The sequence below is a fragment of the Suillus plorans genome, assembly GCF_016647745.1.
Source record: "Suillus plorans strain S12 chromosome Unknown HD556scaffold_23, whole genome shotgun sequence".
Classification (NCBI taxonomy): domain Eukaryota; kingdom Fungi; phylum Basidiomycota; class Agaricomycetes; order Boletales; family Suillaceae; genus Suillus; species Suillus plorans.
Window position 1 is genome coordinate 120,424 of NW_024537407.1, and position 27,271 is coordinate 147,694.

At 47.5% G+C, this 27,271-nt stretch overlaps 10 protein-coding genes across 10 annotated transcripts; 4 read left to right on the forward strand and 6 right to left on the reverse strand.

The window, feature by feature from the left end:
- Positions 1-3,410: 3,410 nt before the first annotated feature.
- Positions 3,411-5,386, forward strand: HD556DRAFT_390070 (uncharacterized protein). Its single transcript, XM_041310468.1, has 14 exons — positions 3,411-3,561; positions 3,614-3,672; positions 3,727-3,759; positions 3,811-3,830; positions 3,885-3,899; positions 3,952-3,990; positions 4,047-4,075; positions 4,135-4,148; positions 4,197-4,229; positions 4,382-4,441; positions 4,507-4,647; positions 4,700-4,928; positions 4,979-5,027; positions 5,080-5,386. Exons 2-14 carry the CDS (start codon positions 3,618-3,620, stop codon positions 5,287-5,289), a joined length of 927 nt encoding a protein of 308 aa, XP_041161007.1. The 5' UTR covers positions 3,411-3,561; positions 3,614-3,617; the 3' UTR covers positions 5,290-5,386.
- A 139-nt stretch (positions 5,387-5,525) lies between these two features.
- Positions 5,526-6,632, forward strand: HD556DRAFT_1235882 (WLM-domain-containing protein; the record flags this gene model as incomplete). Its single annotated transcript, XM_041297778.1, has 3 exons — positions 5,526-5,870; positions 5,930-6,280; positions 6,351-6,632. 3 exons carry the CDS (start codon positions 5,526-5,528, stop codon positions 6,630-6,632), a joined length of 978 nt encoding a protein of 325 aa, XP_041161008.1.
- A 1,468-nt stretch (positions 6,633-8,100) lies between these two features.
- HD556DRAFT_1526806 (kinase-like domain-containing protein) lies at positions 8,101-9,977 on the forward strand (the record flags this gene model as incomplete). Its single annotated transcript, XM_041309321.1, has 7 exons — positions 8,101-8,129; positions 8,222-8,281; positions 8,334-8,911; positions 8,970-9,056; positions 9,119-9,604; positions 9,660-9,768; positions 9,820-9,977. Exons 3-7 carry the CDS (start codon positions 8,420-8,422, stop codon positions 9,975-9,977), a joined length of 1,332 nt encoding a protein of 443 aa, XP_041161009.1. The 5' UTR covers positions 8,101-8,129; positions 8,222-8,281; positions 8,334-8,419.
- A 526-nt stretch (positions 9,978-10,503) lies between these two features.
- HD556DRAFT_1526807 (uncharacterized protein) lies at positions 10,504-12,177 on the reverse strand (the record flags this gene model as incomplete). Its single annotated transcript, XM_041309322.1, has 13 exons — positions 10,504-10,713; positions 10,772-10,820; positions 10,876-11,104; positions 11,157-11,294; positions 11,354-11,413; positions 11,569-11,601; positions 11,649-11,662; positions 11,720-11,748; positions 11,805-11,843; positions 11,896-11,910; positions 11,965-11,984; positions 12,036-12,068; positions 12,123-12,177. The coding sequence occupies 13 exons, from the start codon at positions 12,175-12,177 to the stop codon at positions 10,504-10,506; spliced, it is 924 nt and encodes a 307-aa protein (XP_041161010.1).
- A 4,259-nt stretch (positions 12,178-16,436) lies between these two features.
- On the reverse strand, positions 16,437-17,493 carry HD556DRAFT_1235957 (GTP-binding protein; the record flags this gene model as incomplete). The annotated part of the gene is made up of 5 exons (XM_041297787.1): positions 16,437-16,576; positions 16,634-16,843; positions 16,901-16,983; positions 17,030-17,202; positions 17,320-17,493. 5 exons carry the CDS (start codon positions 17,491-17,493, stop codon positions 16,437-16,439), a joined length of 780 nt encoding a protein of 259 aa, XP_041161011.1.
- A 1,137-nt stretch (positions 17,494-18,630) lies between these two features.
- Positions 18,631-19,908, reverse strand: HD556DRAFT_1307660 (uncharacterized protein; the record flags this gene model as incomplete). Its single annotated transcript, XM_041300048.1, has 4 exons — positions 18,631-18,862; positions 18,887-19,086; positions 19,150-19,230; positions 19,594-19,908. The coding sequence occupies 4 exons, from the start codon at positions 19,906-19,908 to the stop codon at positions 18,631-18,633; spliced, it is 828 nt and encodes a 275-aa protein (XP_041161012.1).
- Positions 19,909-22,533: 2,625 nt separating this feature from the next.
- Positions 22,534-22,815, reverse strand: HD556DRAFT_1201932 (uncharacterized protein; the record flags this gene model as incomplete). The annotated part of the gene is made up of 2 exons (XM_041296400.1): positions 22,534-22,687; positions 22,736-22,815. Coding segments are annotated over 2 exons (234 nt in total), but the record flags the coding sequence as incomplete, so codon positions are not given.
- Positions 22,816-23,923: 1,108 nt separating this feature from the next.
- On the reverse strand, positions 23,924-24,471 carry HD556DRAFT_1442395 (uncharacterized protein; the record flags this gene model as incomplete). The annotated part of the gene is made up of 4 exons (XM_041306453.1): positions 23,924-23,945; positions 23,998-24,192; positions 24,245-24,262; positions 24,320-24,471. 4 exons carry the CDS (start codon positions 24,469-24,471, stop codon positions 23,924-23,926), a joined length of 387 nt encoding a protein of 128 aa, XP_041161014.1.
- A 421-nt stretch (positions 24,472-24,892) lies between these two features.
- Positions 24,893-25,634, forward strand: HD556DRAFT_1442396 (uncharacterized protein; the record flags this gene model as incomplete). Its single annotated transcript, XM_041306454.1, has 3 exons — positions 24,893-25,204; positions 25,254-25,334; positions 25,386-25,634. The coding sequence occupies 3 exons, from the start codon at positions 24,893-24,895 to the stop codon at positions 25,632-25,634; spliced, it is 642 nt and encodes a 213-aa protein (XP_041161015.1).
- Positions 25,635-25,815: 181 nt separating this feature from the next.
- HD556DRAFT_1473279 (uncharacterized protein) lies at positions 25,816-26,435 on the reverse strand (the record flags this gene model as incomplete). Its single annotated transcript, XM_041308486.1, has 4 exons — positions 25,816-26,041; positions 26,102-26,152; positions 26,206-26,355; positions 26,392-26,435. The coding sequence occupies 4 exons, from the start codon at positions 26,433-26,435 to the stop codon at positions 25,816-25,818; spliced, it is 471 nt and encodes a 156-aa protein (XP_041161016.1).
- Between the last annotated feature and the right edge of the window lie 836 nt (positions 26,436-27,271).

Below are 27,271 nucleotides of genomic sequence, written 5' to 3' on the forward strand. Positions count from 1 at the left end.
ACATGGGGCACCTTCGAAACTGTATGCAGCATCATTCGGTCTTTACCTCCAGGGTCCCAAGCCGCGACACGAGATGTCGCCGAAGCGTATCGCACTGTTCCTTTACACTCCTCCCAGTGGCCAGGAGCGGTGGTGCGTCTTCAAGATGACTCCTTTTGCGTGGATACGTGTGTCTCGTTCGGTATGGGACCCTCCGCCGGTGTCTATGGACAGGTCGCTGATGCGGGGATTGATCTTTTGCGTGCAGAAGGACTTGGACCTCTCACGAAATGGGTGGACGATCATTTGTTCTTTCGCATTCGGCGGGAATATCTGGACAGCTACAATGCCCATCGCCAAAGCGTCAACTCACTTGTCACTCGAAAAGGGCGTGTCCATTCTGGCGGGCGGATTTGGTTCAAGGGTAGACTACTCATTGACGACTCATCCGAAGTACATGCAGAAGATCACCGGTCTCTCCTGCGCGACCTCTCCTGTTCTTCTCCTCGTTCCTCGTTCGACTCTGCGTTCTCCTATGCTTTCGCCGATATTGATCGTGCGTCGCAGCCGTTGGGCATTCCCTGGGAGCCCTCCAAGGATACGGCCTTTGCGTTCTTCGCCCTCTTCATCGGGTTGCTTTGGGATATCCCTAAACTCACGGTCCAACTTTCGGATCAGAAGCGGGAGAAGTATCAAGCTGCCATTCAAAACTGGCGCGCCCAAAAAACTCACTCGCTCCTCGAAGTGCAAAAACTTCATGGTAAGCTGGTGCACGCTTGTCTCGTGGTCCCAGCCGGCAGAGCCTACCTCACATGCCTGGAAGCCATGCTCGGCATCTGCAGTCACCGTCCGTTCATGTCATATCACCCCGTCAAGCACCTTGAGGATGATCTCACCTGGTGGTCCATCACCCTCACTCGCTCCTTCGTTGGCAGGTCCATCGCACTCCCCCAGTGCCTCACTGACATTCGCGCGTTCTCAGACGCAAGTTCAAGCGTCGGAGTTGCAATTGTTATCAATGGGTATTGGAGGGCCTGGATTCTCCGGCCCGGATGGCAAACACTCGACGGACAACGTGACATTGGATGGGTGAAGTGTGCCGGCCTCGAGCTTCTCATCACTGCCATTCTCCACCACCCTCTCTACTCCTCCCATCATCACTTCCGCATTTACTGCGACAACCAGGGTGTCGTCGAAGGTTGGAAAAACGGTAGGAGTCGCAACTGAGAAACCAACTCAATCTTCCGAAGGATCCTTGCCCAACTCGACTACCTTGGCAATGCCTACTCATTCTATCCGCGGTATGTTCCCAGTTGTGACAATCCTGCAGATGGACTGTCACGAGGGATCTACCCACCGCGATGTCTCCTCTTACCACCAATCACGCTACCCGTTGGACTGGCAAAATTCCTCGTCGACGATCACATCCCTCGTCGCCACACCTGCCGCCAGCCATCTTCTGATGATGGGCTGGCTAGCAAAGCACCTATCTAGTCCTGCGGAGGTGAGCCATACCACTCCTAAGGCAGCGTTGATGCCTTTGTCCAATCGCTTTGACGTGTCGAGTCCTCTGCCTCTTCGCCCTCATTGTCTCGCTCGCGATCGCCTTAGACTCTGGGTTCCTGTGACTTCTCGGTCGCGCCTTGATCAGTCGGGGTCGCTCGTCTCTTTGACAGACGACGACATCGATCGCATCTTGCTTGTCATCGCCCACTGTCACGCCTCAAGCACTCGAGAGTGTTATGGCTCCGGGTTGCTTGTTTTCCACGTCTTCTGCGACTCTCGGGGAATTCCCGAGCATCAACGGTGCCCGGCATCTTCAGTGCTGGTGTTGGCTTTCCTAGCTGGATGCGCGGGTCTCTACTCCGGGAAAACATTAGAAAACTACTTCTACGGTATACGCGCATGGCACCTATTGCATGGCTTACCTTGGTCGGTTGACCAAGCGCAAGCGTCCTTGACATTAGAGGGAGCAAAGTCACTAGCTCCCCAGTCCTCGTCTCGCACGAAACGCGCTCCCTTTACCATCGCACTGCTACTGGCAATCCGCTCTAGCTTAGATCTTTCGACACCCTTACACGCTGCGGTGTATGCGTGTTTAACCACGTTGTTTTTCACCATCGCGCACACAGGCGAATTTACAGTGCCTTCGTTGAAAGGTTTCGATCGGCACTTACACGTGTCTGTCGGTGACATATGTCACGAGGTCGACCGTCATGGATTCCGTGTCACAGTCTTCCGCCTGCTGCGCACCAAAACATCTACCTCAGGTGAAGACGTTTACTGGGCAGTGCAGTCCGGCCTCGCCGACCCTCTTACAGCTCTAAATAATCACCTCCACATAAACCATTTGTCCCCCTCCGACGCTCTCTTCAGCTGGAGACACAAGACGGGTCTACGTGCTCTCACGTGCACTGCTTTCTTGAAATGCCTCAAAGACGCGAGCGCCCGTTCGGGACACGGAGAACTGAAGGGTCACGGTATCCGTATCGGAGGAACACTCGAGTACCTTCTTCGTGGTGTCCCGTTCGAAACTGTGAAGACAATGGGGAGGTGGAGCTCTGACGTGTTTGTACTCTACCTCCGGAAACATGCTGTGGTACTCGCGCCATATCTACAGGATCAGCCGGTATTAGAACCTTTCATGCGATATGCAATGCCAGCCTAAAGGTTCGTACTCGCGGTCCTCCTAATCTCTGGGGTCAAGCTAACACCTGTTGCGTCGTTTCGCTCCTAGTTCACAGGGGAATCGGCTTTGCTTGCCCCCACCTTTAGGAGTTTTCTTCGAGTATGTTTCGGTCGAAAGTCTTCCTGAGATTTTGCCCAATCATTATACCATTTTGTTTGCCTGTCAGCCTCAGTCCTAGCTATCGTCTTGCTACCTATGCACTGTCCTTACCAAAGTTTGATTACAATTCAAAGTCCTTCCTTTGTTTGCGAAACGAGACATAGACTGATCCGGATCGAGAAGACAAGTTTGAGTTACTAATAAAATATTGGGTATTGTTGAGCTAGCTTACTAATCATTTTCGCAAAGTCTTTACCGCCGTAGTACTTCCGATTGCGATTGTCTTCCTCAAGGCATTCATGATCATGTCTATTCAAGAGATCACTTTACCGTACGGACGTCAACATGCAAAGGGCCTGCAAACACTTCGCTTGTCTCGAGGTTTGAAATTTGATCTCGGATCATGCACTTGCTTGTCAAGGTCATATGGAATCTGGATGGTGGTGGGACTTCATTTGATGTTTTCCAGCATATGTCGGGGTAGATAAGCACCGCCCTTACCACCTAAGCCAGAGGGTCGGACAACCCAAGAAGCAGTTACAGCCACCGGTGACGCAGGGCGACCCTTCAAGTTGTCAGCCGTGTGATCATCAATATACTTGCGACCTTCCCGTTGGACCTTGGCCTTGTCGCTGGTGGTGAATTATCGAGTACAATGATTCGAGACATCAAATGGAAAAGTGCGGCGCCGCAAGCTCGACACGATGTCGTACTATTTTCATTAGAACACAGCAAAAGTCACCAACCCTTAGGAGTTAACGAGATTTAGTCTGCCCTATAAGTATTGCACGTTGGTGAGCATCAGCCCATCCCTCATTCTTTGAATTTGAGATTCGATCTTTACAGTTTCATGTCGGAACTAGAAGAATCTGTCTATGCTCTTTACTGGAATAACAGCGTCTCAGGTTCGTTGGTTTTGTCGGAAATGAACCATTGCGTTGAATTTCGTCGTTTTCCAGTTGCTGTCATCACCATGATATCTTATGAATACAGTCAGTAGCTTTCATGAATTTTGCAGTGCTGTTGACCGTAATGTTATCTAGTACTTCAATTCGAGAAAGAGGTACCGAGAAGCTCGTTTTGTCTTCGTCGAGTACTCATGATCATATCATCATAGGTCAAGTTTGTTTGGGTTAGAGTTGAACCTCAATGATATCAAGATCCGGAACTGACTAGATACGCAGGAAAGACAGTGGTCAGTGATGACGTATCTATACCTTGCTGTGAGCTCCACCCTGCCAAAGTGCTTCATGGTTTCCCATTTTTATTGCCATGTCAGGTTCGATATTTCGGTATTTTGGTTGCAATGTACGTCGCGGTTGTTGTATCCTCCGGATGATGCATTGTATGTTGATGCTGACTTCTAGATTTTCCGCCACCTGTACGTGACGTAGTGCCAACTGCACCGTAATTAACTGACTAGCGCTAGGGGGAGGTCTAGTTTATATACCTGAGGCAGTGAGTCTGTCTTTCTTTAGAGAATTCTAGGTTGACTAAGATTCAGCCGTACGTCAGAATTTCGTTTGACAGCTGATCTGTTGTTGACCGCTTGTTTAGTTGTGAGTGTGTTGCATTCAACTGAAACTAGCTGTGCTCATCGTGAACTTGAAATAGGTTATGGCATGTTTCTGTTTATGCAATGGGGTTTCTCTGTATACTCTTGCTTGACGAAAGGTAAGTCACAGATATATGCATACATCCTTCTTACTTCATTACACGTACCCATTTGGCATTTGCAGTCATTCTCATCTGGCGTCTATATGCCCTATACAACCAATCCAAACCCATACTGTATGTTCTAATGGGCTTGCTTATACCTATCGCCGCGCTCTATATAGCGGTGGATGTATTTTTGTGGAGTCGACCCTCAGCGATCTCAAGTGAATTTCTACTTCAATCGAATTCTGTGCAAGCTGATGCATTGGTGCGTAGTGCAAGAAATAACAATAACCCCAAACATCAAATACTGCACGGCTTTCTTCCATATGGGACCCATGCTAGCGATATATACTTCCATCCCCGTCATATGCTATGATATTTTGCTGGTCGTTCTCGCTATTACCATCCTGGTGAAGCACCTGAAAGAACGGAAGGAGCTTAAAATGAAACCAAACACCTATATAGTCTTGATCGTCCGATACCATGTCATATACTTTGTCCTGTAAGTTCATCTTCGTTTGTTGTCTGAAAGCATTCATTGAGTCGTGCTAGGAATCTGGCAATTCAAATCTTCTCGGCGATATTGTGGGCCAACCTTTCGGTATGATCTCCCATGATTCTAAAGAGGTCTGCTCTAATGCAGGCATGCACAGACGGAAGTGATGGATGTCATACTGTTGTTCTCCGATACTGCGCCATTTATTATCGTGCCACGTCTTATCGTCGATATTTGGGAAACACATGCCAATGATAGCTGTGTGCATGTCAGTACAACATTCGAGGATTGCGTCTGTTGGACTTCGCCACCGCCGTTGGAGGAGCACGAGCTGGAATTCTGTATAGATCCTGACAATATTTCTTGATACTTCATGGGAGCAAGTAGTCCAGGGCTCAATGTTTTCGTGTAACTATGTACTGTCTTTCATTCTATATTTATTTATGTCCCCAGCCACGTCTGGTACCACCCACGACGGGTTGTCGGCAATCAAGCCGACGCCGGTAGCCTGAGCGCTTTTAGTCAGCTGATCCAAGTCAGGCCGGTGCTGCAGGCCTGATTACAACTTGACTAGTAACTATCACCAGACAGCCGAAGGATACCATGTCCCATGAAGATATCATGCTGACCGTTACCTTTCGCGGTACATCGCACACTGTTTTCCTCCCGAATGACGCCCCTCTCTCTGCTCTTCATTCCCGTCTCGAGCTCCTCACTTCTGTTCCGCCATCATTACAGAAACTCATTTATAGAGGAAAGAAATTTCAGCATCGACAGGATGACTCAGATTTAGAACCCACCATGGCCCAAGCAGGTCTTCGCGATGGCATCAAAGTGCAAATGCTTGGCTCAACAGTAGAAGAACTCGGACAACTGAATGCAGCTGACTCGGCACATCAGAAGAAGGAGCAAATTCTCAGAGAGAGGGCGCTAAAGCCACAGGTCAAGGTATGTCCTGACACTTGTTCTTATCATCAAGATTATCAATCATGATGAGAGGCAATTAGCTTCGTTCGACCGGGTCATCGTCTACTTCGTCACACCAGTACCACTTTCACCGTATAGAACCGCTCACTCATCTGCCGCGACCTGAAACAGCGACGGAGTGTCTCACAACTCTTTCCAAGGACCCTGCAGTCCTACATGTCATGCAGAAGCATCGTTTTTCTGTGGGCTTGCTTACCGAGCTTGCACCCCATGAACACCCTGGACTTCTGGGTCTTAACGTCGGGAGTGGAGATACCATCAAGCTGCGAATTCGGCTTGATACGTATGATGGTTTTCGTCCGTACCTGGAGGTCAGGCGCGTGTTGTGTCATGAACTGGCTCACAATGTGTGGGGCGAACATAACAATGATGTGAGTCACAACCTGTATATCAAGAATTAGCTTCTAATACCCTTTTTACACCGCGGTCGTGTACTGCTAGTTTAAAGAGTTAAATTCTCAGCTCAATCGCGAGGTTGCAGAATTTGAGGCTGCAGCAAGAGCAGGAACACATGAACTTTCTGATTTACGAGACACTTATCAGCCGTCATCGGACGGAGAAGTAGAGGCACTTGTCCATGTTCTAGGAGGCACAGACCTTCGAGGTAACGATACCACGGAAGAACATCGGATAAGGGCGTCGGAAGCTGCCACAGCGCGTCTTAGGAACGAAGAACTAGAACGGAGCTGCGGGACTTCTGGACCACAGAAGCAATCTGGTTGATAGCTGAGTTAATGGTAACTACATATATTTCAGGCTAGGGATGGTGGTTTGAATCTGATGATAATTTACTTCTGCGCTAGTATACGGGGTCAGACAATGTCAGTCGTACATTGGCGCCCAATGAATTAAAAGGTGATCAAGCATTCCTTATAGCAAACATTAACATTACCCGCGTAACGTATAGACGTTGCTGACTGGGTTTGCATGTATGAATATGTGCTCCTTCAGAAGTTTGGTGGAACGCCTGGCGATGCAATGATGTCGTTGCTCGTATACTGTGGCAAGTGCGCTTCCAACTTCCGGTGTGTCTGGATTCCCCACTACAGTCAAATCACACACTTGAGGGAAGAGTAGGGGCGGGCTGACAATTTCTCGAGCTGTTGGTTTCTCTAAAAATATGAGGATAGTGCTTACTCTAGTTCGTCGTCACAATGTGTTCCGTACTAGACTCAAGTTGCACTCCCAGCCGGTTTGTAGGCAGCCCAGGTGAACGGGAGAGACAGTTGGACGAGTGAAAAACAGTATCATGCGTATACGTGATAATGACGGGCACTTCCATGATCTTAAGGGCCTCAGGACCTGATTCATACTATCATAGCGGAGAGTCATGATTCCGCACCTAGTAGAAGAGTTTAAAGGTTGGTTTCACGGTTCCCACCGGCCCGGGTCAGCCATAACCAACCTCTTTGGGATCATCGTGCTTCTCCCTTGTTTCCTTGTCTTCATCGTCACAGCTTCTGGTTCGTCGCTTGTGCTGTATCTCGACCACCCCTTGCATCACTTTTGATTCCAGATCTAGAGCTTGCAGGTGAACCGTGACGGGGCGTCTGTTGTGTTGGCAGTACCCTTCGTATGTTTTTTTTGCGTGTCACAGTGTAAGCTAATCTTCATTCAAGAACATTTTGTTCACCAAATCAAGCTACTACTCTTACGTGTATTTTCCCGTTATCAACTTTGTTCTATATGAAGCCGAAACCAAAATATAACTCGACGACTCAGTTACTTTCCTACTCGCAATCGCGACCTCCATGGAACCACGTCGTGATCGACACGTCCGCACAAGCCCCAACATGTAAAGTTTGAATCTGAATCGTCAAACCTGTTATTACCTTCAAACGGCGTCTTTTCATTTCATGCCTTTGTCACGCTGTCGTCCAAAGGTGTAGTTCATGCATCACTCCGATCTTTCTGCTAACATACATTTATACTTTTTAAATGTCAATACCGCTGCCGCGGAGACTATCTTGAGCGACCGAATCCATGGCCAGGGACATTAACTTTACATTCATGAGATAAGTATAATGTACAGGTTCTTCCGAAGATACCCATTCGTGGTCCGTCGTGCGACACTGATAAATAAATATTCAGAAGAAGTAAAACACCTGTAACAGCATGCCTTGCAGCGGTTAGCGCTTGACTAGAATGTTCGGTGCTAGGACCGCTCGCGTTCTAGATTTGGACATGCAAATTTCTGCGGCATTGCATTGTTTTGGTATCGTGAATGTTATTGACCACTCGGCAACTGGCAGGGACGTGCGCCGACGCTTGGTGCTCAACTGTGGTCACAACATCTTTTAATTGTTCCAAAGCGCACATCTCTATGATCTCCCCCGTCGTGATCGACAGTGGCTAGTCGCCATGATTACCCTGTGGGTACAATTCACAAATCAACGCTCCACAACTCATTGATATTATTTAAAGCGTGTTGTGGGGGTACCAAGGAACTCTTAAATACGCTCGTCGAATTGGCATTTCCGTACCCTTCTCCTCATTCTTATCTGTCAGGCATGGTCGCTCAATCTTCTTCTGAACCTCATTCCAGCGCTGCATCCAACGCCCCCGTCATAATGTCTACCGTAGTCGATGCTGGCATTGCGAATCCTTGCTCAGAGACCCCCGATCCTCAATACCCTTCTGCCTCGGAGCCGGCCGACCCTCCAGCACCTGCTCAGGTGTCCACCTTCACGCACTCCGGCCCAGCAGAGGTGGTCCGAACTACACCGGTGTCATGCACGTATGGCCCCTTTCGTGTTTGGCGCACGTTGGGCCAGGGCACGTACGGCGTGGCGGTGGGAGCTGAAGATGTAGCGTCGAATCGCTTGTTGTGTATTAAGGTCTTTCCAAAGCACCATCTTGAGCGCAAATCCAGGAAAGATGTTCTTCTGAACGAACTCGAAGCGTACAAGCGTCTTTCATGCGCGTTTCTGTGTCCCGCGGCTAGATTTCTCATGGGGCTCGAGATGTCGTTCCAGACCGAGGATAAAATATGTTTTGCAATGGTGCGTCCTCCTCCCCTGCGACCCGTTTCAGTCATCTGACTCCATCGGATGTCTGTAGGACCTGATGGCGAGCGACCTGTATAGCTATCTGCAACGTTATCCTGCGTACTGCGTCCTCAATGCTGGCAGGTGGGCTGCACAAATGGTAAGCAGTCGTCTTTCCTGGTCTTCGACATCTCACGTCTCATGCCTCCTCCGACTTCGAAGACCCTTGGGATCAACGCTCTGCACGAGATAGGGATCATCCACCGGGACATCAAAGCCGCGAACATCCTGATCGATGCTCGAGAGAACGTGCGCATCACTGACTTTGGCGTGAGTTATGTAGACAAAAACGAAGGACCCTTGGACCGACGGCGGAATTATTGTTCGCAAGAGGCGGGAACGACGCACACCATGGCACCGGAGGTCCTGCCCAACATATCCGGCCCCCATCCTTTCAAGTACGGAGCACCCGCAGACTGGTGGTCGTTAGGCTGCGTCCTCTACGAGCTCGTGTCGAAGAAGCACAAGGCACGTATCGAGTCTTCCTTCGCTGCTATCTTACTGATATCATCTCATCAGTCACTCTTCGTTACAAAGGATGACATACTTTCTTACCTTTCTTGGTGCTACCATAACCGCGACAGACCATCCAAACGGTTCCCTGCCTTTGAAGAATTACATGAAACTCTTGCGGATTTGATCTCTGGGGTAAGCTTTTGTCTTGTTCGTTTTACGGCACCATCACTCATCTTTACCGTGGTAGCTGCTGCAACCCGTCCCGTCATCGCGGTTTGGGTTCGCTGAAGTCGTAAATCATAGATCGTTTTTGTTGAAACCCAACACGTCAGAATTCTCCGACGCATACTCTCGCGGTGAGTTGAATCTGATTTGTCTGCGAACATCATGCTAAAACCAGATTGCAGCGCTTGAGCGCAAAGAATTTCCATCTTTGCTGCCAGACTTACGATGTGGTCGAGAGACCAATGCAGCGGAGATCTGGTTTTGCCAACCTTCCTGGGAGAAATCGCACGTTCCGGATGTGGACTGGGTCAAGCCGGCGCTTTATTCTCCGTCCCTATGATGGCCCTTCAGTCCAGTCGCTCTGTCACTACGTCTGCCTTCCTTCTTCAAGTTGTTACAAATAATCTTATGTAAAATGCATCTGTCTCTCGGTTCACATACATCTTTCAGTATCAATCTACTGTTTGTTCCATATCTCCCGGGACCCAGGCAGTAGTGAAATTGGCATGGGTATTCAAAGAATTGAGTTTATAGTTGTAGCTGATTTCAGCAGATTGAGTACGCCACGTTGCTACTCAAAGCGCGCCATCCGAACATCGACAAAGTACTAAAGGAAGGTCTCCGCACCAACATTCTCTCCTTCTCTTCGAACCCAAATTTCTATGGACACGAAGCGAGACTCCTCACACATAATCGACCCGACCCGAAGACTGCACTTGGGTTCAAAGCGCTCAGGCTGATTGATTGCTGGTAACCCGTCGTAGGCGGTACAAGACGTGGCTGAGGACATAAACAAATATAGAATGGAAGATAGTACACAGTTACACGAAAACATTGAACCCTGGACTACTTGCTCCCATGAAGCATCAAGCAAGGTTGTCGGGATCTATACGGAATTCCAACTCGTGCTCCTCCAACGGTGGTGGCGAAGTCCAACAGACGCAATCCTCGAATGTTGTGCTGACATGTACACAGCTTTCGTTCGCATGCGTTTCCCAAATGTCGATGATAAGACGTGGCACGATAATAAATGGCACACTATCGGAAAACAACAGTACGACATACATCACCGCTGTCTGCCAGTGTGCATGTCTGCATTAGAGCAGACCTCTTTAGAATTATGAAACATCATACCGAAAGGTCGGCCCACATTATCGCAGAGAAGATTTGAACTGCCAAATTCCTAGCACGACTCGATGAATGCATTCAGACAACACAATAAACGAAGGGGAACTTACATGACAAAGTATATGACATGATATCGGACGATCAAGACTATATATGTGTTGGGTTTCATTTGAAGTTCCTTCCGTTCTTTCATGTGCTTCACCAGGATGGTAATGGCGAGAACGACCAGCAAAATATCATAGCATATGACGGGGATGGAAGTGTATATCGCTGGCATGGGTCCGGTGTGGAAGAAAGCCGTGCAGTACTTGATGCTTGGGGCTATTATTATTTCTTGTACTACGCACCAAGGCATCAGCTTGCCCAGAATTCGATCAAAATAGAAATTTACTTGAGATCGCTGAGGGTCGACTCCACAAAAATACATCCACCGCTATGTAGAGCGCGACGATAGGTATAAACAACCCCAGTAGAACATAAAGGATAGGCTTGGATTGGTACAGGGCATATAGACGCCAGATGAGGATGACTGCAAATGCGAAATTGGTACGTAAAAAGTAAGGATGTATGCATATGACCGTGACTTACCTTTCGTCAAGCAAGAGTATACAGAGGTACCCCATTGCATAAACAGAAACGTGCCATAACCTATTTCAATTTCACGATGAGCAAAGCTAGTTTCAGTTGACTGAGATATACTTACAACTAAACAAGAGGTCAACAGCAGGTTAGCTGTCAAACGAAATTCTGACGTACGACTGAATCTTAGTCAACCTAGACTCATTCTCTAAAGAAAGACAGACTCACTGCCTCAGGTATATAAATTTGACCTCCCCCTGGCGCTAGTCAGTTAATAACAGCTCAGTTGGTATACCTCACGTACAGCAGGCGGAGAACCTAAAAGTCAGCGTCAATATACAATGTCCATCTGAAGGACACAACAACGTGACGTACATTGCGATCAAAATACCGAAATATCGAACCTGAAAATAGTAACAAAATGGGAAACTATGAAGCACTTTGGCAGGGTGGAGCTCACAGCAAGGTATAGACACGTCATCACCGACCACTGTCTTTCCTACATATCTAGTCAGTTCCGGATCTTGATATCATTCAGGTTCAACTCTAACCCAAACAAACTTGACCTATGATGATACGATCATGAGTACTCGACAAAGACAAAACGAGCTTCTCGGTACCTCTTTCTCGAATTGAAGTACTAGATAACATTACGGTCAACAGCACTGCAAGATTCATGCAAGCTACTAACTGTATTCATAAGATATGATGGTGATGACAGCAACTGGAAAACGACGAAATTCAGCGCAGTGGTTCATTTCCGACAAAACTAACGAACCTGACATGCTGTTATTCCATTGAAGAGCATAGAGAGATGCTTCTATTTCTGACATGAAACTGTGAAGATCGAATTGCAAATTTAAAGAATGAGGGGTGGGCTCATGGGCTCATGGTCACCAACGTACAATACTTATACTAGGGCAGGCTAACTCCTAAGGGTTGGTGACTTGCTGTGTCCTAAGGAAAATAGTACGAAATCGTGTCGAGCTTGTGACGCCGCATTTTTCCATCCGATGTCGCGAATCACCGTAACTGTACTGAATAATTCACCGCCAGCGACAAGGTCCAATGGGAAGGTCGTAAATACATTGATGATCACACGGCTGACAACTCGAAGGGTCACCCTGCGTCACCGGAGGTTATAACTGCTCATTGGGTTGTCCGACCCTCCAAGTTGCTCAGGCCCAGGTACCAAAGGCGGTGCTCGACATGTGCTGGAAATAATCAAATGAAGTCCCACCACCAGCCATACAACCTTGACAAGCAAGTGCATGATCCGAGATCAAACCTCGCAGCAAGTGAAGTATTTGCAGGCACTTTAGATGTTGATGTCCATATGGTAAAGTGATGTCTTGAGGAAGACTATCGCGATCAGGGAAGTACTTAGTGTAAATGATTTCGTTGCTCGTATACTGCAAGTGCGGCCAAGACGCTTCCAACTTCCGGATGTCTGGATTCCCTATCACAGTCAAATTCTCATTGACAAACACTTGAGTAAAGAGTAGGGGCGGGCTGACGAAAATTCTCGAGCTGATGGTTTCTCTACAAATGAGGATAGTGCTTGCTCTAGTTCGTCATCGACAATGTGTCCCGTAGAAGTTGCACTAGGAGCCAGTTTCTAGGCAGCCCAGGTGAACGGGAGAGACAGTTAGACAATTGGACGCGCGTACGAGTGCAAGACAATATCATGCGTATACTTGCATGGGCACTTCCAAGGTCTTCAGGCCTTCAGCTTCAGGACTTGGTCCTATCAATCATACTATCACAGTCACTATCTGGAGTAGTGTTTATTGCCTCGGGTGGTTGTGACATGCCGCAGTGTTGTGGAGAACTGGCATTGTCTGAAAGCAACTTTCCATCGGAAAGCCTGAGAAAGTCATACAAAATATTCCGGTAGCAATATGACGTTAACGGTTGAGCTCAAGGACGAGAACGACGACGTACACCAAGGTTGCATTGCTCACGCTCACAAACTTCAATCATATATTTTGATTGTATTACAGTGCGACAACCAGATTATGCTTGATTACAATAGCCATGGCAAGTACAATATCAAGGACTCACTGGTTCACTGATTGGCACAACACATAATGACAGTAGCATCCTCATACAATCATTAATTCACTAGTGCGCCATCCGAGTTATGTGCATAATGGTGGGTACTATGGAAACAATGCAGATGTGATAGAAAAAGAATACAAGCGAAAGCAGACGTGACTTGCAGTAACAGCAACGAGGAGATAAGAGCGAGAGCAGATGAATTGTAGCATTTAAGTGATAGGACCACCAGCTGCGAAATCGGTCACGGACGATGGACGTCGACTGGACCAGTAAGCTCAGCAACAATCTATTTGACTTTGTATAGAAAAATTGTCAGGGTTGAAACTGGAGTACCGAGTATAGTACACAATTAACATGGGGAGGAAGCATCGGAAGCAACTGCACCGCTCAGGAGTTAGAGCTGGGGTGCTTGGTATAGTACACAACACGAGCGCAGAGCATGAGGAAAGACGCATCAAAAAACAGGAAGCTTGGCCCGAACATCATCTACTTCTTTTCTGTCAAGTCCTTCGCTGCGTGCTTTTCGTAAACTTCGACTTCCAGGTTCACAACGAGAAGAGGGACGTACACAATCGATTTTCAAGTATGAAGTCAAGAACCTTCTTTCCCAGTTCCTCTCTGTGGTAGCCTTGACGACAAATCTCTTTTGCTACTTTCTCTACTGCGGCAACCATGGGAGATTTCAGGTAGTAGCTCACAGCAGACTCGACGAGCTCCGAGCCATCCGACTTGTCTGGGAGAAATGCAGAGTACTCGAGGACGATAATGGTAGCTGCTTCCTGTGATTAAGACTACAACCGGTCGTATGGTGAGAAACTAACCGATGCCAGTCTGAATTATTCTGTTCACAGAAGAAGTGAACAGTGAACCCTTCACAGCCTGTTGCACACTGGTCAGTGGTATAGTGTTGGGAATCAATGCGGGGGAAGCCAACCTACCAAGGGCTGAAGGACGTGGATGATACCATTTTGGTGGGTTTCGGCCTAGCCACAGGTTGAAAGTATGGGTATCAGAATCGACTCCACAGGGGAAAGTACTTGCCCCCTGCGGGAAAGGAATGTCAGAATTATGAGGCGGAAAATTGGCATTTGATTAATAACAGGGACACACATTCTATTTGGTTGACATGACAGTCGTGAATAATCAACCACCATATTGTAGACAATGACTGCTATGCTCAGGTAACTTACAAACTGTCAGGGGTTGGAACCAGATGAGCATCCCTATATGTTGGCGAATACCATTCATGGACGTACGAGCTAGATAAGATTGTCTGTCAGTGGAGTAATATGATGTAAGACAGATATGATCAACACACATTCTGCGAACACGTGATGAAGACAAGAGATTATGTGGCTAAAATCACTGACGATTGAAATACACTTACACCCTACAGATCGACAGAGTCAGTCGAAATGATTGAGACATTGAACGCTTCACATTATGAAGGTCAAACGACTTACATTCTGCACAGGACACGAAAATATGCAAGATGAATGAACATGGAAAATAAGTCTTCAAGGAGGGATACTCAACGAACTAAGCATTATATGAGCAACGATGATTCGACTCATCGGATGGAATAGAGCACGCTTACATTAGGCTATGAAAACGAGTGAACATCATTACATTATTCAGCACCATCTCAATACAAGATATGATCAAGACATGCACCACCTGCCAAAAAAACAGTAAGATGTAAGACGTGTCCACATGAGTTGCAGACAGAAAACCATCAAGGCACTCACCTCCTGTCAACAGGTAAGGAGCAGCGATTGTCAGCATGGGCTACTAAGGATGAGAAACCATCAAAAGTACACACATTCTGTCAACAGGCAAGCAGCAGCGAGGGATGGGGATCATGAGCATGGGTCGAGGACTCGAAACCATCAAGGCACTTACCACCTGTCAACAGGCGAGCAGCAGCGAGGGATGGGGATCACGAGCATGAGTCGAGGACTAGAAACCATCAAGGCACTTACCACCTGTCAACAGGCGAGCAGCAGCAAGGGATGGGGATCATGAGCATGAGTCGAGGGCTAGAAACCATCAAGGCACTTACATACTGTCAACAGGCGAGCAGCAGCGAGGGATGGAGATCATGAGCATGGGTCGAGGACTAAAACCATCAAGGCACTTACCCCCTGTCAACAGGCGAGCAGCAGCGAGGGATGGGGATCATGAGCATGGGTGGAGGGCTAGAAACCATCAAGGCACTTACCACCTGTCAACAGGCGAGCAGCAGCGAGGGATGGGGATCATGAGCATGGGTCAAGGACTAGAAACCATCAAGGCACTTACATTCTGTCAACAGGCGAGCAGCAGCGATGGATGGGGATTATGAGCATTGGTCAAGGACTAGAAACCATCAAGGCACTTACGGACTGTCAACAGGCGAGCAGCAGCGATGGATGGGGATCATGAGCATTGGTCGAGGAATAGAAACCATCAAGGCACTTACCCACTGTCAACAGGCGAGCAGCAGCGAGGGATGGGGATCATGAGCATGGGTCGAGGACTAGGAACCATCAAGGCACTTACATACTGTCAACAGGCGAGCAGCAGCGAGTGATGGGTATCATGAGCATGGGTCGAGGACTAGAAACCATCAAGGCACTTACCAGCTGTCAACAGGCGAGCAGCAGCAAGGGATGGGGATCATGAGCATGGGTCGAGGACTAAAAACCATCAAGGCACTTACATACTGTCAACAGGCGAGCAGCAGTAAGGCATCAGCGTTGTCCCTGCGTAGCTTCGTAAGCCATGATCTTACCAGCTGTCATCAATAAACAACTACAATCAAGGAAAACATGTCAGAATGTTAACAGTTTCAGCGCTTCGATATTTACCATCTGTGAGCACCATTACCAGGGAATCGTCAGATTGAATCAATCTTCGTCTTACTTTGAGATGTGGAAACCACTTAGCAATGCTATACTGATATTCTTCATCGTCGATTTGCTTATGTGCACGATCAACGAGTGTTCTAGATGATGTTGGAACAAGAATGCGTGACTTGCAAATATGAGACTCACGCGATGGCGCACTTGATGCAAAGCTCCATGTTCGATTTTTGTGTCAACACCAAACACAACCGCAATTCTTCATTATCCAGTGCGAGAGTGGTGCTTTCCAGTAGAGTGTCGCAGTTTGTATTCTGTTTGTTCATATCTAGGACGGTTGCTAATGTCAACTTTGACATGGGACAAATCAATCTGAACCACTCACTTTGCAAACGTACATAGGACTTGGGACGCGCACGGTTTTCGGGGTTGTACAACCGATCCAAGACACGTGTCTTAATGAACAGTTCCTCAACGCGCTCGGCAATCCTCTTTGAGCGCTCTTCACCCAATACCCCTTGTAGTTGCTTCTTGATTTCACCATACGCGACTGGACGCAGAGCTTCGAACTTGGTGAACACTGCGACAACAGGAACTAAAGATCGATCATTCGGTCCCAGCACGGCAACTGATGATGAAGTTGCAAGCTCACCGTGCCCAGTGTCGCACTCCTGGAAGAACTTCTCTTCCGACCGCTGGAATGTTTGCCAATGGTCGTCCATGGGAATACAATACCTGATGGCAATCAAAAAGCGCGGAACGTCGGAAGGGGGCTGCTTACCATATGGCGTGAATTCGCTCCTCTAATTTCGTCGCATGTGCGCATTCTGATATAAATTTCTTCATGCTCTCAAATTCTTCTTCAGACCCTGCTTCGAAACCGCAGGAGTCATGAAAGACAAAATCGGGATTACTTTTGAATACCATCTCATTCGTGATGTCATGATTTCCACGCTGAACATTTGTCAGCGCATGTATGCCCACAGGGCAAATGATACACACACCTTGATCGAGGAATTCACGATGGTAGTATCGATCTACCCACAATCTATCAGCGATACACGCATCCACGGCATAGATCATCACCCGCACCTTGTTTCCTTTGGTATCGTAAATTTCTGGTTGATCAGTGGTGTTGCAGACCTTCTGAAGGATGGTCGTTTTGCCTGCGTTTGCTCTCCCCATGATCAGAACTCGAAAGCGCTTCATCATCCTTCTGAGTTTCTGAGCTTCGGTGGTTGCCATCGGGAGATCTTGATGTGCGTCCTGAAGAAGAGGTAATTTGGTTTATCGTGAAAGCTGTACTGCGGTACAGAACGAGGTCGTGGCGAAATATGGCAGCGAACGAACATGAAGCAAGGGTTCTTATGGCTTGTGGTACAACAGCTACATACGGCGTCTATCTCTTATCTATCTCCCTGCAACAGACCACTGATTATACCGGTACCCTCGCATAGACACGAAGTTGCAGCTGTTCAATTGTTCGTACAATAAGTTGAAAGCACGAGGATTACACAACAAATGATGAGAACAGTGTTAGGGATATGAACTATGATGAATGATCAGAATACGACGGACATGACAGAACTTCGCTCTTCCCTATACCCGTCTAGCTGAGAGCAGTGATATCGGAAATCTTAGTAGGTGAGCTCGATCTTCTAAATGGTTGATCTTTGCAACGTCTGAGAGCAAATGAGAGCATGTCAGTATGTGAGACAGCCTCTGGAATGGGTGACGTCCCGTGCTGTTCGACAGGGTCCGCACGTATGGAGTTTTCCCGGAAGATGGTGGTTCTGGGTATGAACTAAGGGGCAATTAGGTGCCGTGTATGATGGCTGAACTCAGATGTCGACCACGCTCATTGGTACTGAGGGAAAGGCAGATGTGGCGGGCCGCAGGAGCTTGTGTGTTCATAGATAGCTCGGGGCATGTTTGATACACGTTCGCGGATGAGTCCGACTGTCCATAAATTGGCGCATATACTGTCAGGTATCAAAGAAGACGTACCGGTCAACATACACAAAGATTCTCAGGCTGGCGTGCGTCTCACTGGACTACAATGAAATCCGCCCCAAAAACCCTTGGATATGCACTCATGAGCACAACATTAATGGACAAACTTCTTGCAGCATGAAGAGTCGCAGTGTGCGCCACCACCCGACCCAGCCCTCCTTCGACTCTTCCCTCATTGCTGGTCCCTACTGTGATGAGTGATGTCGTTCAGGCTGGCTCCTTATAGGAGCATAGCGAGCTCCCCGGTGTCTTTTAATGGTATTGAGATCGCATTGAGATCATATAGCTCCAACCGTCATGATGTAAGTGATGAAGTATGTGACCCTGCGCCTCGAACATACAAAATAGCATGCTTTTGCAAGAACACGATCAGTATAAGGACTCGCGGTGCAAGCCAAGACTCACTAGTTTGAAAGATATGTGTGACTGTATGCCGGACGTAAAAGGTAGAATTTGACAGCGGGGAATGTGGATACCCTCAAGCGAAGGTGTGAACTGCAGTGGGAATCTGGGTTGTGTGACTGCTTCTATGCTGAGCTCGATGTCTTCGTCATCTAGACCGGCTGTTTGCATCCACAAGGCAAACATGAGGGAGTGACCACTGACGAAGATCATTACGCTTCACGTGCGTAAAAAATCCTCCGTAAGGACACGCTCATCCACTAGGGATGCGAGAACACCGTTGTCATTAGGTGTGGTAGCGGTAGATCTGGGGACGGAGATCGTTGTGTAATCACATGTTGGGAAAGTGAGATGGGAGGGCGGACCATATATCGCTGTGCCGGGAATGTCTCCAGAGGTGTCGTAATCTGCGAAATGGTTCTCCTGTACAGATAAATTGAAATCATAAGTTATTGTAGTAAAAAGCACAAGAACAGCAAAACGAACCTCTATACCAGGATCATGATCCGGTTCATCCTGCTGGACAGGTTGTGGGTCCCGATACCATGCTAGCATGTATCCTTTTCTCTTTCAGAGAACACGTCCCCCTCGTATCGGGACCTCTACATGCCGTCTCCACGTTCCATAAGGTACTTGGTGCAGCTGGCTCTTGCACAATCTCTCGCAATTGCAGTGATATTTTTTGGTGTTACTGAATCTGTAAAAGAATGTGGAGTCATGGTGTGTCGACAAAGGTATGTCTTGCCGACACGAGACGCTGACAGAACGCAGGTCACAGATAACTGAGATAAGTTCTGTGCAACATGTGCTCTGCCTGCGTTTCGTGTGTTGTGAGTAATGATAGAGACGATAAATAAAATGGCAAAATTCAAACATTGAGTCACATGACAGGTATTCGATCATTCTGCATACTCCATCACTCGAACTCACAATTGCCAGATAGTTAACCCCTGAACAAATACCTCCACCGAAATCTCCCATAGCAATGTAGCGCCCGATCAGTAGAGACAGTTCATAGTCTACTTTTTGTTGACATGCACCCTTCAAATCGGAACGTGCATGCACAAAACAACTCAAACCGGCGCCTCCTCCATCACCAAAAGTCCCAAATCTAGATATGGCAAGCGCTTGCCATATCATACGACAACACTGGGGAACAGATCCATCAGACAGGCCAGGTACCACCAGATCAAATTTGTCCAGATAATGTCTGCTCCTAAAACTGACTTTCTGCTCGCTGGCCATCATCCTGCTGAATTTTCCGCCACACGCTGGCTATATCTAAGTCATGCTAACCTTCTGTTATCTAGATGTTGTAAAGCCCATAAACTGGTTTGATGCTCGATGTCGTATTGTCTGGTGGCTGCGTTCAAGTCATGCCAAGCTAGATATTGCAAGACTTAGAAACTCGTTTGACTCTCAATCACCAGTCATCTCCTGAACATCCCGTCATCTGTTGGCCAGCATCTAAGTCCTGCTGAACTTCCATCGTCTAGGTATTGTATGAACAAGACGCGCTCAGCTGCTGAACATTCACCTATATGCTAGTTCCTGCTGATGCCTTATCAGATCTGTCATACAATATAAGCACATATCATTCTGCTCGTACAGTAGTAGTTGAACATGTAAAAACACTCATAACCAGGGAAGTTGTCATATCCCATATTCCGGACTTACATCCGACAATATTCCCACGCCTCATCCGGACCTTCGGACACCCTATCCATGTCTCCAGTCCTCTATCCATCCGGATCCCTGCACCTCTGCACATCCACATCCACATCCACATCCCTTTACCTCCATACCTCAGCTAGCCTGCATCAGTCATCCTTTGTCCCATCACCCTAATGTCATATCCCATATATCCACGCGTCTCATCCGGACGTCCGGTCCGATCCGATCCGATATACGATAAGCTTCTTAATTCATTTCCTGTGCATATAACGTTAACACAGCCTATTCCTCTATTTGGTATTCCTTGTCCTTGGTATCTCGGTTATACTTACTACCGGTATGCTTACTGATCCGTTAACCTATGCTTCATTTCCGACTCGCGCTTGATAACTTTGCTTATGCTTCATACATAGCCTCAGACACTTGCTTACTGATCTTTCCGTTATTTCCTTAGTATATAAACTCTTGTATATGTCCTGTAGTTGCTCAGTCTGAATATCATATTAGTCCTCGCACTAGATCTCACTCTAAGTCCTCATATCAGTTCTAGTCTATCGACTTAGTCTATATCCATCTCGGGCCTAGGGAGAAATTCCCTAGGCCAGAGCTCCGCTTATCCGCTCATCCGCTTATCCGCTCATCCGCTTATCCGCTCATCCGCTTATCCGCTCATCCGCTCATCCGCTCATCCGCTCATCCGCTCATCCGCTCATCCGCTCATCCGCTCATCCGATCCTCCGAAGTTTCCGGACGTTCGTCCGAAACTTTCCCGCGGTTCTCCGGACCTATTCTGCTTTGGACTTTGTCCTTGCAGCCTTTCCTCTGTTTGCTTCTACTTAGGACTTGTCCTAAGTAGCCATTACACATATCCGTATCAGGACAAAACCTCATCGTAATTTCCGGAAGTTCCTCCGGAACTTTCCCGCACTCGTCCGGAAGTTACTTGCACTCGTCCAGAAAGTCCTTCCGAACTTTCCCGCGCTTCGGACGTCCTTCGGACATCATTCTGAAATTAAGGGCACATACTCGGGTAAGGGGCGCAGCGCACGAGCTGAAGCCAAGCCCCTCGGAATCAGTCCTACCCTTTGTGCATGGTCTTAACAGAAGTAGTACAACTTGAACTGAGGATGGTCGCAGTGCGGCAGAAAGCAAGTAGGATCAATATCGAAGATGCTGAGCAAATATGAGACACTCGAGTGATAGTAATGATGTGCAACGAACGAGAGGAGGGCATAATCATGTCAAAACTGCATTGTTCGTTCAGACGAGTCACTAGGCACAATAGGAGTAAGAACCAACCTGAACACATCAATTTCTGCCCTTGCGTGTCTTCTTCGAGGTTGTGGTAGTCTTGCAAGCCTTCCTAGCACGCTTTGATGGAGCAGGCATGTCGGTCTCATCTTCAGTGAGAGGATTGTCATCTTGGAATTCCCCCAACATTCGTTTTAGAGACTCTATTTCTGGGTCAATGGAACTAGGTGTCGCAGATGGAGATGCGAGGGGCGGAATTGGTGGGTCAGCAGCCTCGGATTGTCGCATAGAAGTTGGGGGCACAGCAGTGTCTTCGGCAGCAGCTGGGGTAGCAGCTGCATTCTCGGGCAATCGTGTCTGAGTGTTAGAGGCAGTTAGTATTGGAGAATGATAGAGTAAATTTGAACCTTCTGATGCACAGCCACCATGCGCATTTCGTGCTGTCTCTGCATGACAACAAGGTCATCATCTTCATCATCCTCGGTCAAATCAATCACGACGAGGCCATGCTTGTTACCAAATACCGTCCTTCACAAAATTAGTGTGATGCCAAGGTAAGAGCAAAAATGGTACTCAACTGGTTCCACCACTGAAGCAGCGACTCTGCCCATGTTTGATCAGGTGCCTCTCTGATTGCCTTGATGAAGCGGGTGTATGCTTCATTGTACTTATAGCAACCATCGGTTTCATGCCACTTGTCACGCGTGGCAATACTGAATCGGCTCTATGACATTTTTTAGATAGTCATTGAAATATATTAGAGCACGTACCTGGACGAATGCATAGGCAATATGTTCAGGCTCGACCTTTTCCATGCCATGTAACTTGGCATTACATCCACGACTCGGAATAATCTCTCCATCTGGAACAAGCGCAGATGACGGAGATGTAAATATGTGACGAAAAACCTAAATACTACATGAGATGTTGTTGATAAGGCAATAGTAAGCGTACCCGTTTCAAATAATAGCCCTTTGAAAATCCCTCCTGAACATTGTCTGGGTCGAAGTCTTTTCCTGGCGGAGTACCTTCATATATAAATGCAGGCCATGCAGCGGAGTGAATCCTGATAACCCCATTCTGAAGTTCAGCTTGTACCCTGAAAGTCGCCAATAAGATGATGAACGGTCATAGATTTCATACGTACTTTTTAGGGTCCTCATGATATGCTTTTGCATGCTTGATAGGGCACAGCATTGCAGCGAGTTGAGGGTGGTTCACACCAAGTAATGCGCTGTAGAGACTCATGCCTCTCATTGCATGATATGGCAGTATTCACTAGGGAGTACATAGCACGAACTTGTAGCATCACTCTGTGTGCTATCCACAGCTATTCCCTTATGAGGCGCAGCTTTCCCGCGCAAGGCGCAGCAAGCGCGCACGACTTCCTGCGCTTTACCATGTATATACGCGCGCGCTTTCCCGCGCTTGAGCGCCCTATAGCGCCAGCCATCCGGAAGCATCCATCCACTGTCCACCAAGTTCTCTAGTGCGTATGTTTCCATTTCTCTTATCTGTGTATCGTTCCACCTTTATTTTGGACCCTTACTTACATATAGCTTTACATACCTTACTCGGTAGCGCTTCGGCTCCGCATGACAGCGCTTAGGCGCCGTATATAAGCGCCAGCATTACATACTATTACGAACTTTCGAACTTTGGACTCTACCTCCCACTTACCACCCACATACTACCTAGGAGAACATAGTAGAAATCTATTCTTTGACACCTCGCACTCGTATCTCTTGTCTAGTATCTAATCACCACTTAAGCAAACTCACTCTTACTCTCTCTCATTACCGCTCACGCGCGCACCTTCGCTTTCCCGCGCCTTGCGCGCACCTGCGCGCTTTCCCGCGCTTCGCATTGGCCGACCAGTAGCACCTTCAGCGCCTACTACCAGATCCTTGCTGCACTCGCTTCCCCTTTAGGGTCGAACGCACTTGTCGTCTCAAGTATAGCAGACTAGGCAACGCGCGACCTCACAACATTTACAGATACAGTCAGGAGCATCATTTGTTCCTCTCAGTATTGTTGTTTCTACAGCGCAGGATTTGTTGTCAGCGTAAATCGGAGGTTCCAGCCCCTTGTCTGAAGGGTCTGGGGCTGCATACTGCGCTACACAATTCTTAAGGTGGCTAGCGTCGTCAGAGCGTGCCTGACCCATAATGACTTGCATCTTCTTAGGTTTAGAGGTAAGATCACCAAGGGTACATCACCAGAGGCTTACCTCGGTAAGGATAGCGTGCAGCTCCGTCTGTTGTTTGACATTTCCATGTGCAAGTTTGCGCAAGTATGGGGCTCCAAGTAAGATCTTCGAGTAATTTCTCATGTGTCATTCTTGGGCATCTTTACCCCTGTAAACATGGTAGTCAGGAAGTGAAAATAATGGAACGTCTAAAGTCATACACGTAAGACAGGACTTGGTCTCGCTGCGCCTTGACATCTTCATCTTCTGAGTGACCCGACACCTTAGAAGCCTCTTCCTCTTCCATTAGCATCGCAATACGGAATGTATCAGTTAAGCTACAAAACATATCGATGACACGAGGGATCCAGCGTGCAAAGTGCAAGCACTGTTCCCTCGCGGTGATGCTGCCTTTCCTATTGGTAAAAGGTGACGCAGTGCCTTTTGCATATTATCAAGTCAACCTACCTTTGGTTATTTATCGTGCTGCGAGTATAATAGATCAGCTCAGTTAGTATACCAGGTTATTGTGCAACGACTTACTTGTTATGCTTTGCTTTAGACTTGGCCTTTGGATCTTGTGTCGGTGGTGATGAGGCATCCAAGCTGGGGGCCAACTCAGACTCGGAGTCGCTGTCCAATTCGGACGGTGTCAGTAAGCGAGTGGCTGCACTGGAAGATTTGTGAGCAGACATAAGAGAAAATGTGGGAAGACGTTTGCATCAAACGCTCACTGACCACTGCACTAGTACTAGTAGCATTATCATAGTTGCGGTACCATCAGGTACGTCATGCACTTGACCAGTTTTGTCCCAGGTAAGGTCGCCGCTCCTGAAACGGGATGTTTTTCAGGGAAGGGAGGTGGGGTGTTAATCCGGATCATTACCTTACAATAAAAAGTGGGGAGTGACCAGATGCTAGTTATTAAGCAATGAATCAATAAATCCATATGGATATAATTCAGCTCACCATGCTCCACATACTTTGGGATCCGACAGAGTGACACATTACAATGCAGGGTCGATAACGGCCCAAAAGAATCTCTGAAATGGAGCACAAGTCAGGCTAAGTCCCAATAATTTAAAAGCCTTACACTTGACGGAGTAAGCAAGAAACATGTCATCTGACTGTGACACCCTTAGCAACAACTCCCGCCCCAGCGACTTCAATGATGGGCTCGAGGCAATCTTAGCGAATGCTGACTTATTTGAGAACCGTTCAAACAGGTCTACTCCAGAAAGTCACCAGGGATGCACTAGGCATCCTGGCCATGGGCAAGGCGCTCCAGTATATTCCTGTGGATGCTATAAGCATGATATGCTATCCGGAGGGTTCAATCCTGACGACTGGCCTCCTAACAATGAGCAGGCGTTTCAGCTTGTAGATGAATTTCAACTTGGAGCTGAACGGCACGAACAACCAGAGCCAGTATGTATCTATGGATTATAGTTAGCTGCTTTGACAACTCCGATTTCAGCAGTTAGAAGCTCCAAGTCGAGATGGTCTTGAAGACGCTGATGAATCTCATAGAAAGCGAAAAAGATCTGAAGATAATGGTGTGAGTGTGCTGGCTCAATTTTTCAGCCGATGCACTCACAGCTACATGCAGACTCCATGCAACTTAGGCCGTGACGTTACTAACACACAAGCAATGTCAGTACCTATCATCGAACTTCCACCTGAGAAACGCAGGAAGATCGGAAGAAATTTTGAGTTATTTGAAGGCAGATTGCTGGCAAAGGTCATGCAGGAAGTCATGGGAGTGCGTGAGGCTATGAGTAAGATCGAAGCAATCATCAACAGGCAAAATGAAGTTCTTCATGAAATCTGTAACGCTATTGAAAACCATGGGATGTGAATTGTTGTATATAGACTCACCGTACTAGTGTAACAACAATCAGTATTTTAACGAAGGTGCATGCCGTTGGGCTGATAACAATGGGTAATGTCGAAGATACAATCCTCAAATCTTTTTGAGGCCTGGCTGGTGGATGAGCGTGACAGAAATGCCCTTGAAGAAGTTCTTCAACTGCCTGAACTCAGTGAATCTGGGCAGAGGTCTGGTGCACGAACATTGTTCTGCTTGAGAACAGCAAGAGCGGCGGTCTGAAACCTGCCAGCCGGTGGATGAGTGTGACAGAAATGCCCTTGAAGAAGTTCTTCAACTGCCTGAACTGCGGCAAATCTGGGCAGAGGTCCAGTGCACGAACATTGTTCTGCTTGAGAACAGCAAGAGCGGCGGTCTGAAAGCTACCCTGCTTGAATCTGAGATTTAGATTTACATGAGTGTTAATGTATAGTGATTGTTGAGACAGGCTTGCTTACATGACCGCTGTCGACACATCAATGTTCTTTCCAATGGTAGGGTGAACACTCCTAATAATTGTATGTTGGTCAAATGTGTGTCGCCACAGAGATCCTGAGCTTACTGGAAGTATCCGCGCCACAGTTCTAAACCTTCACCCAGGGTCTGTATCCCAGCATCTAACCTCTTACGAGTTCTTGAAGGTAAGGGGCTCCTGTAATGATCTTCTTGAACGTCCGGAGCATCTGGTCCTGCATGTCTTTGGATCTTGTCACTGTTAGCAGTAAATAAACACAAAAATATCACTTACATGTTAGCTAAGAGAGTACTGTGTGTCGTCTGCATCAGAGTCATTGTCCAAGTGAGCATGTGCATCCTCGATAATAGGTGCAATGCGAAAGACATCCTTTTTATGGCTAATATGCAATATTAGTCAATATATGCGTGCATATAGGTGAAAAAAAACTTACGATCATGGACATTTAGATGCCTTAGCCTTGACATTGCGTATTTCAAGCTCTTCTTCACTATTTTCTGGAGCCTTGCATTTCTGTTTGCTGGATTCCGATGGCTCCAATGTTGACTTGCGCTTCTCAATTTTAACAGGTTGCGGAGAATAATTGAACAATGTTACTGAAGAGCCACGCGCATAGATTATATCTGAGTCAGGGGGGTCAGATGAGCTTAACGCCACGCCAGGACAATGACAGGACATGATGGTTAAGGGTTACAGCATTACAAGGACACGCCTTCGGTCTTCTCTTCGATGACAAATTGTATTTACAGTAGCAAGGGAGGAAACACGATATTTGTGCAGTCTTGCTCTTCTTTCATCTCTGCAAACAAACACAGTGTATCCCTTTGCGTCCTCACCCTGAACATATAATTGGCCGTGAGCAAACGGATCAGTCCACAGGTCAAGTACTGTGCGCACCAGTGTGAGTCCTTGGCAACCATTGAATGTGGTTGCATGCGCAGCATGCAGTGGAAATTGCCTTTGGCTTGCTGTCCACAATGAACCGTGTGATGAGTTGAACGGTCCCAAGTTCGGTGGTTTGCCCTCCATCTGACGACTCGTGTGGGTGAATTTGGAACAAAGATGGTTCGGAAGGTGGATTGACGACTTAGGGCAACAAAGCAGAAAATTGAGACAGTTGCTTTCGTCAGGCCAGGGTCGGCCCGTTCTACTT

Bases quoted from the DNA above. Each gene is read 5' to 3' on its own strand.
- HD556DRAFT_390070 (XM_041310468.1), top strand. From the start codon at position 3,618: ATGTCGGAACTAGAAGAATCTGTCTATGCTCTTTACTGGAATAACAGC. The intron at 4,230-4,381 runs GTCTGTCTTTCT...AACTTGAAATAG, and splicing joins TTATATACCTGAGGCAGTGA to GTTATGGCATGTTTCTGTTT. The intron at 4,442-4,506 runs GTAAGTCACAGA...TGGCATTTGCAG, and splicing joins ATACTCTTGCTTGACGAAAG to TCATTCTCATCTGGCGTCTA.